The 13,039-nt window shown below is 34.7% G+C and overlaps 1 protein-coding gene across 1 annotated transcript; it reads right to left on the reverse strand.

Moving 5' to 3' along the window:
* Window positions 1-4,740: 4,740 nt before the first annotated feature.
* CGN (cingulin) lies at window positions 4,741-12,634 on the reverse strand (the record flags this gene model as incomplete). Its single annotated transcript, XM_009706679.1, has 7 exons — window positions 11,048-12,634; window positions 10,428-10,522; window positions 9,355-9,448; window positions 8,222-8,323; window positions 7,336-7,484; window positions 6,691-6,826; window positions 4,741-4,953 (listed from the first exon to the last, which is right to left on the reverse strand). Coding segments are annotated over exons 1-7 (2,376 nt in total), but the record flags the coding sequence as incomplete, so codon positions are not given.
* Between the last annotated feature and the right edge of the window lie 405 nt (window positions 12,635-13,039).

Here is a 13,039-nt window from a genome sequence, read left to right on the forward strand (position 1 = left end):
CAACCTTACTTCCACCATCATGTTTCTGTCTGCGCACCCTCCGTCTCTTTCCCCACTCCATCTGTATTTGTAGGACCATACTGGAAATCAATCAAAAACATACCAGGCTTTTAGAGGGCTGGTAAAGGAGGGCAGAAAATGAAAGGGGAGGGGAGCAGCAGGGACAGGTCACGAAAGAGGAAACATTGACTTGGACCAGTCACTTCTCTATTCTTTGACTCTGTATACAGTTTAGACCAGTTACCAACTGGCTTCTACCATTGAAACAAACAAACAAACAAATGGTGTTATTTCAACATGGCAAAGGCTGCCTCAGGCAAGCAGAGGAAAGAAAAAACCCACCAGTGGCATTTGAAATCCTGGTTCATCTTCTCTAAATCTTTTCCAATTATTGTGTATCTTGTTTGAAGTGAACGAACTAGACTCAGAAACAGCATTCAGAATGCAGTTTCAGATGAGTTATGGATGTATGTATACAAAGGCATAATGATCTTCTTATGCCCAAGTAATTCCTATCATAAAATTTGTTTCTTTTACTGCTATCAAGATGAAGCTTTTATAGATCTATTTATTATAATCCCAAGATTTCACCTTAGAGTGGCACAAGTTACTTGGGATCCTATTGGTTTTTTCCATATATATAATTTTACAGTTATACACATTAAATCTGTCTACCACTTTATGTACCAAAGTGTCTCTGTGATGCTCCACAATCAGTTTTGTCTTCACTTTACCCTGAGTAACTTGGGTAACCACTGTTTAGTGTTTGTACAGCATTATTCCAAAAAAGGTTCTCAGAATATACTAAATTTAGTTATGTTTCATTTTACATTTAAACTATATATGCCCAGCCATTTCTACAACAAAGGCATACACAGTATATATCAGTATCATTCACAATACTTAAGCTGCTCTATGTGGGAGATTTTTATTAGCTTTGAAGAAGAAATATCGTATTATCAGGTTAGGTAGAAAAAGACTCAATATTCACTTTCATTTCAAAGTTTTTTACAGCTCTGTGCTAGGTTCACCTAAATTCACAATCATTTCATATAGATGGGGAAAAAACAAAACCAAATCCAAAGCTTCATCCAATCTACAATGCTCAAAATTTTATATTATTTTCTTATTTTAAAGGAGTACGCTTTTAGTTCATGACACATGCAGAAGGTAACCATTGTCTTTTGCTGCTCCTACCACTTGCTCTGGTAAAATTCCTTCTTCTTTAATCATATCACGTCTTAACACATACATGTCAGTTAAAGCTGACACGACCACAAGCTTCATTGTATTCTTAAATGTGTTGATAAATGAATCAGCTTCTAAACTCTGAGTGTCTGTTTTACCATTTTGAGGACAAGGTCAGATGTATGATGAAATCTGAATAAATCAGTCAAGGTCAGGCTTAGATAAGCCTCATCATAACGTGATGATTACAGCTTTTGCTGAACAACATAATCTGTGCAGACTGCTTCTCAAAACAAGAGATAAATTTGACGGTGCTGTACAGTCTGCAACTGCACTCCCGAGTTGATACAATTTCAGTGGAATTTGAACAGTACTAGCTGCAGCTTGCTACAATCTTTTACCTACATTATTACATTCCAAAAGCTATTTCCAAATTTTACTGAAACAGTGGCACTTCATCTACAGTGATAGCACTCATGGTTAAGTAGTACAGTTCTGGCCTGTTGTGTTGTAGAGTCAGATTAAATAACATAACTTTTTGTACTACATTACAACCAGAAGGGTATTCATATTAATTTCTGCTCTAGCACTTGCGGTAAGGAGAAATCAATTTTCAATTAGAAAGACATTAATTTTAAAATTTATTATTAAGTTAAAGCTAATTATTACCCTACAGAGGTATGTTACAGAAGAGTAAAACTTTGACAATTGTTAAATGGAAATAGTCTGGTCTCAGTCTTAATAAACAAGCAATGAAGTTAAGAACAATCACAGCCATCTCAAGACCACCACAAGCAAAGGACATAACACAAAAATGAGTTAAAAAGGTAAACTGTAGCAAAGAAAATTAATATCTTAATATCTGTGACTTCATTTAAAAATCTCTATTTAAAAAAACAAAAAACAAAAAAAACCCAACCTGCCATCACATCAGCGAGCATGAGAACAGAATCGCACATGACAAATAACCCTGCTCTATTCTCCTATCAGATAACCTTGAATATATTTCTAACATGATTTCAAAACAGATCCATGTGGCATTCGAACCACACAGACTAAATGCATTGTACATTACTTGCCAACCTATCTGACTTCTCCAGCAGCCGAAAAATTCAGTTGATTTAACACCGGCACAAAAATTGCTTCCTTTCTCCCTGCAGAAACTTCCTATTTGGCCTAATACATATCATAAACCACCTTCATTCAGTGGGCCAATCTGGATGATACAGAAGCAACATAAGAACTAACAACCTTGTACATACAGACTCCAATATACCCTCATCTATCAAACATCAGTATGCATATTTTCTGGATGATAAACCACTATTACAGCATTTACATGTCTGTTTTCCTCATCAAATACAACAGAATGGCCCTTTCCACTAATCTTTGACGTAAATTTCTTGTATCCCACCATCCAATATAAATCTTTCCAGTTTGCAATAATATTAAAAAAATTTAACAGGTCAAGCACCTTCAATTGTATAAAACATGATTTTCACACACTGTTGGGTATTCCAGATTAATTATAAAACCAGTAATTAACAATATATGTATGATCACAACAGATCACTCATCTAACCCCCTGCAGAGACTGGTTATACCTTCCTGATAGATGATATATCAAACTCAACAACTAATGTCAGCCAGCAGGCATAGAGATAATGCTGGGCTTAAAAAAATCATTAAGGGTACTAAAACAAGTGTGATAAAAAAAAAAAAACCAAAACCAAAACACCTTCCAATTAAGCATGATAAAAGTTTTAGTTAAAATAAAATCAACAAAAATCAACTGAAGTAAAACTGGAAGAGCAGAACTGGTGCTTAGACCAACATTAATTAATTAATTAATTTCACTTTTGAACATCTTATTCAATTTACTATTAGATAGACTATGTCATGCAAGTAAATAAATGCTATTTATAACTATCTCTACGCCACAGCAAACCAGTCATACAGCCATTTCCCAGACTGTGTTATTGTTATGCCAAACAGACTACTCTTTCATTTCTTGTCAGTTGTAATTACAGTTCCATAATTGAAATACAGTAAATTACCATGCAGTAACTTTGAAAGATGGTTCACTGAGGTTAAGCTGTCACTACAATTACAGTATAATAAAAAATGATAATTTAAATGTTCTACTTTTCTCTCAGAGAAAAAAAAAAATTAATTCAGTTCAAGCAGCTGAGATGAGTCAAATATCTTCATGATGATGTAAACAAAGAGAAACAACACATTTAAGCAAAGCCAAGCAATCTCAAGTAGAAGTCCTATGCTGCATAAACAAATCAGTGTATATAAACTTTTCTAACCACTGAAGAAAACTGCACATTTGAAAACTATCCTTTAAAAGAATACTCTTTATCAGAATTCAGTCATACAATATCTATCCAGCATTTTCCATACATGCTCCTATTTTGCTCATAAAGCATATAAAGCTTTGGAATCTTCTTTCAAGTTCCAAGCTTCATTTTAATTCAGTTCTACGTCGTGTTTTCGGCCACGAACAGCAGGATAACTGCAACTCACCTATCACCAATGAGGTGCAGGTAAAAGATGTAAATTAGCATGGACATTTCTAAGCATAAAACTAAGCCTACAGTTTTGATTTGCATTGGTCAAGCACAGTTTGCCTGTAGAAATCTTCTCAAATATCTGACATAAAATGAGGAAAGGGGATATGGAAAGAGCACAAATAACTGCCATTGTATACATAATGCTCAAAATGTTATGAGAACTGTCCCCTTACAAAAAAAAAAAAATAATCTTTCAATAAATTCCTAGCTGCTGTCTCTGCAAAGATAACGTCACAAAGGACACCTTTTGGAAAATAGTAACAGATATACACATATGAAAACTGTTCCTATTCTCCTCCTCACAAAGACTTCCTGCTGATGCTGGAAGAGGCAATTCTTTCCGTTCTGTTTTCCTCCTGTCTGCTTCCAGACACCCAATCCCTGTTGCTCCCCTGTGCTGGCACTCATTTGACCATTCAGTAAGCAAGATGAGCTCAATAAATGAAAAGGACACAAAATACAACAAAAAAAAGACCCTAATAGTAAGTAGTTGAAAGGTGACACAACGTAACCAGGGAACAGGACATGACACAAGGAGCTGAAGGTAGGAACAGTGGGCTGCAAAGAACTGCAGAGAACTGCTAGAAGCTTCAAAACTAACTTCAACAGCATCACTGGCAAAGCACACTGGCACTCTTCAGGGCATCCTCAATGTTTCAGTGATTCCATTTAACCCAAGACAAGCAAATGGTCCTCTGTACTACACTTCTATTTATTCTCTCTCAAAGTTTGCAATGAAGCAAACACAGTAAATAACTGCTTGAAGAAAAGGCCACAACTTCAGCTGTAACAAACAATCAAAACATATAAGTCCATGAAATAAAACATTCTCAGTAGCTAAGAATCTCCTAGCCCAAATCTTTACCTATATATTTTGCTAAGAATATAGTAGTATCTGAAAGCACCCAGTATATGACATCTGTGAGAGGCATGGTTTTTCCCTATAGAGATTAATTGTAATCACTTATTTCACCTCTGTTGCTTTCTCCAGGCTCTGCTGTAGATCGAGCAATTCTTTATCATGCTGCTCTTTAAGTTTATCCATCTCCATGTCATGGCTAGATACTTCTTCTTTTAGTGCTCCTTTTAAAGCTGTAAGCTCTCTCTCTCTCTTTCTCAAAATCTCTTCTTGTTGATCTTTCGCTATTAATACTTCTTCCAGATCCTGCTTCATTTGCATCAGCTCCTAAAAAACAAAATTAAACACAGTTTCATGACAAATAGCTCCAATGGATGTTCTGTTTGTGTTTCAGAGAAGAAAAGCATGTAAGTATAAGCTCCCCAAGGCTAACTTAGTTTTGTATGACCAAGGTATTTTTTGTGGCTTTTACAGTAAGGTAAAAATTTACTAAACCCTAAGATTATTAGAAGTGTAACATATAGCTGATGTTTTATATAATGGGTCAACATATCTGATGATGCAAAACTATGAAACACCCTTCCTTCTCCCACCATGTTCACGCTGGAAGTCATTCCCCTCTCCAAACTGCTGGGAAGGAAGTGGGTAGTCAGTGAATTTGAAGAATAAATACACACATGCATGTATACAAACACAAAATAAAATAACAGCAACAATCAAAAATGTACAGCTTTGAGAATTATCTAATTTGGTATTTTTCAAGCTGTGAATAATTGCACTTTCAAAAGGAATGTAAACTTCCCCTGCACTGAAACAGGATCAGTACATCTAAAACCTTCCTGACACACAGCATCTATTCTGTCCTTAAAAGCCTACAATGAAAGGGATTCTACTACTGTCGCAGGTAGCCATGTTCCACTGTTTAATTATCCATATTCATAGAAAATGTTTTCCAATACTTACTTTAAATCTCTGCAGCTAAGTCTCTCATTTCTTAGTCTATCCCCACACAACATAGAATAATTGATTACTATCTCCTTTATAGCAACATTATGTAAGATGTGCTTTTGAGTCTTCCCTCACTCCTCCATTCAGTTTAAAGCCCTTCTTCATAGGTAATGTTTTTCAGTAATATCACTATCATTCCAGATACTCCTCTACTTATGTACAACTTTCAACTGCAGTGCCCAAGATTTAAGACAGTAATTTAAGAGAGTAATCAAATCTCACCCACACAAAACAAGGTAGTTCTTCTACTCAGCATGTCTTACATACAAACATCTTTAATATTCCTGAGATCTATTGTCTATGCTTTTCCTCTCCATTTTGCATTTTATCATTTAGCTTCCATTTCTTAAGCTAGTTCTTTGCACTAGTATTAAAAGAAACTGTTTTGGTACTACAAAGTATTAAGATAATTCTGAATTCTAAGATTCCTTTTGAACCATTATGCACTAATACTCTTACACACCCTTATCAACAAATTTAACAAGCAGTATTCTCTATTTCATCATCAGTATATTACTATAACAAGGGCTACAGCCAATTCCTCTTTCATCCCAAGGTGACAGAAAACCCATAACTCTTTTGCCCCTCTTCAGACTCTATCCCTTCTCTTCTCTCCTTGGTCCCATCAATAGAGATTCAACAATTTAGAGACTGCTTCAGTGAGTTCTTTTAATTTTCTTAGTTGAATCTCATCTGGCCTTGCTAATATGTACACCTTCTTTAAACTGATCTTCCCTGTTCTGACCCAAAATCCTATCTAATTGTTAACACTGACTGAGACAATCATCCGGTAATAGTGAATAACTCAGCTGTCCCTCAAACAGTAAGTTATTTGTTCTCCTATTCTATAAAACAATGGTACTTATACTTTGTATTCCTTTTAGTGTTAACGTAGTTATTGTAATGTGCTTTCTTAGGTCACCTAATAATGGTGTATTGTTTTGGACTGATAGAATGAGAAAAGCTAAGGCATGTATTTCTTCTACCTGTATCTTAGTTCCCACCTTTTATGCAATTCTTCTGATTTTTTCATCCTTCTGGTACTTTATAACTAACCTCAATTAGAACCTCCTTTTCCCCTTCATCAGTATGTTTTGCGTTATCCAGTTCATCATGCATCTCAGAGAGCTGGTCCTGAAGATCTCTGATCTCAGTCTGGTGTTGTTCCTGCTCCATCTTCACTTGAAAAAGCCTCATCAGGAAAAATCAGACAGGATTTTTTAATTTGTAGAAATACTAATTTGTTCTTTCAAGTGCTAAAAAGATACAAGTATCTATTCCCATGTTCCCCACAAGGGAATGGGATATAATGAGGCAGAAAAAGGAAATGTCAGAGGAGTAAAAATGAGAACTCTTTTAAGTAGGTATTTAAGCAGAAAGTCGTATTTTATTTTAAACCTGGTATTGTACTCTTGACTAAAGCATTCAAGTGTTTCCATATTTTAAAGACCTGAACTATATATATTATGATCATGAAATATTAAAAGCAATTCGCACTAAGAGAAAGACTATTATAAATTCAGCAATTTTTCTCTTCCTTCCAGATACTCTAAAAAGATGTCTCTTTTAAACAGTAGAAACATTTCCTACAGTAACAAACATCGCTCTGTCTGATTCCGTCAACATATCCTGAAGACACAGGTACTGTTTTTTAAGAGAAGGTACAAATTCCAACTAATACATTTTTTAGAGCTAACTCACTCCTCCAGGTTTTGCCTGAGTTCCTTCTCGCTTTCTTCCAGCTGCTTTTTTAAGGCTTCTTTTTCATATATACTTTCATCAAGTTGCAACTGAAGATCTTTCAGACTTGCTTGTGTAGCATCTCTCTCTTCTTTGGAATTTTGCTGATTCTGAATTTTGTACACCAAAAGTTAAGCAAGATAATAGACTAAACATAAATAAATTAAAGGCTCTTTTTTATTATATGAAAGAAGCCATTTCAAGACTTTGATATTTTTCACTTGTAGAAGTGCTTATTAATTTATGAGTATTAAAAGCTAGGAATGTTTATTAAAACACACAAAGCACTGCTTTTTTATTTTTATTGGAAATGTGAGAAGTGAAGTCTCGTCAGTACTGTCTAATCAGTTTCAAGTATATTGATTCTTATCACAGACTCAAAATGCAAACCGAAAGAAGCCAAGCTGTTCTCATGTCTTCAGAGCATGCCTGTACTTAATTGAGTTCAGCACCGCAAAAATAATACTGTAATTAATAAAGAGCAGCTACATGAGTAATAAAATAAAATAAAATTTGTCTCTTGCTCCATGCCTGTCTCACTGCAGTCAACAGATTAACATTTACCTCTGAGAATATGTAAGAAAATTTATGTGCATGTGCCCAACACTGCTTTATTCACTGCTCCAAAGTCCTTCTCAAATACTAAGGAGAAAGAGATTTCTTTAAAAGGGTAACTATGGTATGAGCAACTACACTTAAAATAAAAAGGCTTCTGTAAAAGCATAGGTATATCTGGATTAAAAAGAATATGAAGCAAAAAAGATTCAGCTGGCTGATCAGTTGTCACTTACTTAGAAAAAAATTATATTTGAAATAGCCAAAAGCTTTATAACAAAAAATGCCATACCCTAATTTCTAGATCCAGTTTTTTCTCTAGTTCTTCCACTTTCCTTTCAAGTTCTGCTTTTTGTTCCACCAATGCTTTTATTTCAGCTGAAGAATCCGAAACCTAGAATTAAATAGAGATGTTTATTCCCACAAAGCCAAGATGTTCTTTGACAATTTTTTTAAAATTCTAAAGTAAACATACAAACAAGGCTAATAAAGTATAGCATCAACTGCCTGAGCTCACCAGGGACTTTTCACCAGGGTCAAGCCAAGCTAATATTTTCAAAGGAACCATGATTTGATTTTCATAAAACTTCATGGTAATTGCTGAAGGCATGTTGCCAGTAATACAGAAAATATACAACCCTAAAGAAAAATTTAAATCAGGCAACATATGAATTAAATCACCAGTTCTTAGGGCCAAATTTGACTGAGATATCACCAGTTACACAAAATGGACATCAAAGGGATTCATGCTCATATGTCAAGACAGATCTTCAAACACTGGTTTTTGGTAATTTCTTAAGATTTTGTATTTTCATTTTGACTAATTATAGCCCAAGATAAAATAATCATCAAAAGTAAGGACTTAATCCTTCTTATGCCATCACTGGGCCAACAACTGGGCATTTCTTCATTTTGTTTTAGAGCTGAAAAAATAGTGCACCACATAGCAGGAAACAAAAACTTTCCAGTAGGCAGATTATCAAATGCTATTATTGCAATATGGCTTTTAAACAATATCTTAGATTACTGCTTTTCTAAATTACAAATTATAATACTCTCTCCACTTAGATATCCATTTACATCACTATAATGAGAAGATGTTCCACCATTATTTTTAAAGCTATGTATGTTAGCTTTTTCTTCAATCCAACAACCTTTTGATGTTCACGTTATGTTTGCATCTCCCTCCTTCCAAAATGTAGAAGGAAAATGTAGCTCATGATAGAGTCCTTTACATTCTTTTTTAATTGTTAACAAATAGATTTCCTATAAGTCACCTCAGTGCATGATTAAAATTAAGCCATACTACTGAGGGACTACAAGAATAGTCTAATTGAAGTCAGTGAGGGGATTCAAATTTTCAAAGCCCTGTTTGAACACTATATCACTGTGAAACAAGCCCAAACAACTTAAACAATTGTTTACCTGTGTCTTTCCAGCGGCTCTTGACTTTAAAGTCTGAATTTTCTCAAAAACCAAGTTGACTTTCCTCTTTGTTGCATCGTCATTATCAGCACTTCTAAAACACAGAAAGTACAAGTAAGCAACAATATGATCAAAGGTACTATTTTGTTAACATCAAAACAAATGCAGAGCGTCCAAACTACTGAAAATCACCACCATAAAAAAAAAAAAATCTAATATGAACCAGTCAGAAATTTTCATAACTATGATTTCATTAAACTTTTTAAAGAGAGTTTCTGGAAAATTTATATTCCAAATGTTTTAAAATAAATAAATAAATAAATAATTGAACTCTTTAATTGCAACTCTCTTCTATAAGACCATAGCTGTGGAAAGACAAATATTCAGCATGTATATTTTTCAAACACACTGAAATTAAATGTAATTAGTACTAGGTTTTTCAAGTCCTGACTACTGTGCTATAAAACAGCACTTCAACAGCTCCCAAAACCTGGGGAACAGTTCACAGAACTTTTGCCTCAGGAATGCAAAGAAATTTAAGTGCATCATGCATATTATAATTCATTTCTCCTTCCTTCATCTTTCAATAAGTTATCATTAGAAAATACCAAGTAAAAGAGTTACAGGTGGACAAAGGATTAAAGGCACAGCAACAAGAGAGCTTCTTGTCAAAGTCAAACCTCAAGAGATAACACTTTGTTGTGGTTGTTTAAAAAAATCTACAAGCTTAAACTCTCATGAGGTATGGTTTGAATTCTTCATGAACATCCATATCACATGAAGTTAAACTCCAGAAGTATTTAAAAGACAAAACATATTCTGATTCACAAATTTCAAGTACAAATAATTCAAGTACATTAAAACTATTAATTAATACCTTATGTAAGTCCTAATTGCCTGGGTATTTTGTGATCCTATAATGCCTTAAAGGACATAGCTGAGATACAGAATTATGAAACAGACATTTCATTTAATTATAGCCTTGATTTTACAGTTTCACATTTTAAATGTAATAGAAAACAAACATTGAGAAAATAGAGTTTCCTCTCCAAAAGTTAACTGTGTTTACTAACCCTTCCTTAAGGTAATTGTAAAGTATCTGTTTAGCAGTCTCTTCATTCGTTTGCTGTGCAAGATCCTGCTGGCCTTTTAAGAGATCAGGAGTTGCCTAAAAGGACAAGATAAATTGTCAAAAACTATAATCCTATGAGAGTTGTAAATACAACCTGTACAATTGAAGTTCTCTATTCTATTATGAAAACATTTATGTACTGTGGACCTAAAGCTCACAAAGATCCACTGGAATTTTGGCTTACTGCAAGAAGAAAGTGTACTCTACACCAAAAGAAAGAAAACATAATTTTGCATGGAGTCACATATATTTCAGTTTTTTACTTTTGTGCATTTATGCTTAAGAATCATCATAACATCGCTTACAATAATCCTCTTTGGCCCCATCATCTTCCTTTACCCATAGAAGAATGAGCTGTTTTACAAACCATATTTTCTACACCTGCAACCACAGGAATAATTTTTGTATTTACATTTCTCCAGAACAATTCTGCCATCCCATTTGGAAGTATTATGTGATGGGAGTTTGTTCTAGTGAAGAGCAGAAAAATATGCATTTAACAATATGAGTTTTAGAATGCTAGAGTGCAAAATACAACTTAAAGAGTAAATTCTAAATTACCTGTGTATTAGGGACAGATGAAAATGTTTTTACAGAAATCTTCTTGGCTTCTGAATCAGGTGGAATTGTGATTCGGTTTGGCAACAACAAACTAGAAGTTACTGTTTTAACTTCTTCTCTCTTATTCTGTCCTGGGAGTGTAGACGACCTAAACATCAAGCTCTCAGTATCAGCTCCATTTTGTTTATGGTATTGCAAAGAATTGAAACTGCTGTTCTGAGTGCCTTTATCAGGCATTTGCAGTTTTCCAATACTTCGAAGAGAAATCTTCATCTCTTTCGAAGGTGACTTTTGACTTCTGGATAACTGCTTGTGAAGGCAAACTTTAGATGGTCTCAGCAAGTGCTCGGTTGACTTACCCAAGCTTTTACTGAATTCACCTAAATAATCTGAATTTACATCAAGCCCTAATGACAAGGCACTATCAACGCTTCTTGATCTTTTACGATCATCTGGATGAATTCTATTCCTTTTTCCTGACCTACCTCTTCTGTGAGGATCAACTTTCTTATCAAACTTTTCAATTAGCTCATCTACTCCTGGAAGTGAACCAGTGTCAATATCACGACCAGTTCCAGGCAAAAATGGGATATATCTTCTGTTTTCATGCCGATTAACGTTGTCTGCATAGATGGCATACTCTTGATCATCAAGTAAAAACCTGTATAAGGAATTTGCAGAAGTAGGAGTAGCTGATGAGGATGATGATCTTCGCGAGTCATCCAATACTGGCCCAGCTGAATCTTGTCTACGGAAGGGAAGAACATCTGGTCTAGGTTTTCTTGTCTCTGGATAAGCAGTGGGACTAACACATGGGGATCCGCCTGCAGATGAAAATGATTCTGAAACACACACTTCGTTGGGGCTGATCGTGCTACAGGGACAATCCAACAGCTGCTTATTTTGGTCTTCGACTTCTACTGATCTGTTCAAATGTGTCTTTTTAGAATTTGTTTTGATTGACTCTGGAAGATATGTATTTGTTTTCTGTAGGGACACTACTTTAGATGAGGAAATCCAAGGCTTTGCTTCAGTTTTTTCGTCTGCAAAAGATTTAGATTTACTGCACAGAGAAGATGGGTAATTATCCAAGTTCAAGTTATTTTTTTCAGGATCATAAGGCTGTAAAAGTTCAGGATGTCTTTGAAAGTTTAACAAATTGGAAGATTTCATTGCTCCATCTTTAAAATCTGATATTCCATTTTCCTCTTCATCCAGATCAGTTATCTTTAGGCTTTTAAGCATACAGGGTTGCATGTGCTGTGTTCCAGGAAACTTTGTGTGTTCACTGGTTTTGTCATCCAACTTAAAAGCAGTATTGGAGTCTGTGGCTGGCTTGCTTACAGTCTGAGAAATGACCTGCTGTTCTGTTCCAGAAGGAGGAGGATTTTGTGACAAACATCCTTCTGTATTGTTTAGTACTATGTAAGGATGCCCATCAATCCCTTGGACTCTAATACTGACACCATAAGACCCTGTCCTAGAATTTTGTGCATTTCTAGTTTTTTGAGTCTCCTCACTCGCGAGTTCAAGAGTGACTTCATAGTCCTGCTGCACGTGCTTAAAACCAGCAAAATATGGCTCCATGATTATTAGAAGATTATAGCTGAAGAAAAATTACAAAAATGTCATTGTTTTAAATACTTTAGATTATTTAATTACTTTATTCCACTATTCAGTGTGAATATGAAGACAAACAGTAATATGCAGAGAAATCAATATACAAGCTATACAAAGCCCAAAGCAAATGCATTGTGATACAAAGACAAACGTCTGAGTAACTCTGGATCAATGTAATGTTATTTTATGACTATAAATTTTAAGATATAACAGCGGTTAACATTATCTACACAGAATTGGTGCTAGTTGATTTGGAATCAAATTACTTCAAATATAAGCAATTCTAGAACCATTTTTTGAGTCAAAGCAGCTTTTATTTTGGGTATATCTCCACTGTGTTTACTGAAAGACTGTACCCTTCACAAATCAGTG

Source organism: Cariama cristata, unplaced genomic scaffold (genome assembly GCF_000690535.1).
Source record: "Cariama cristata isolate BGI_N322 unplaced genomic scaffold, ASM69053v1 scaffold21658, whole genome shotgun sequence".
NCBI lineage: Eukaryota > Metazoa > Chordata > Aves > Cariamiformes > Cariamidae > Cariama > Cariama cristata.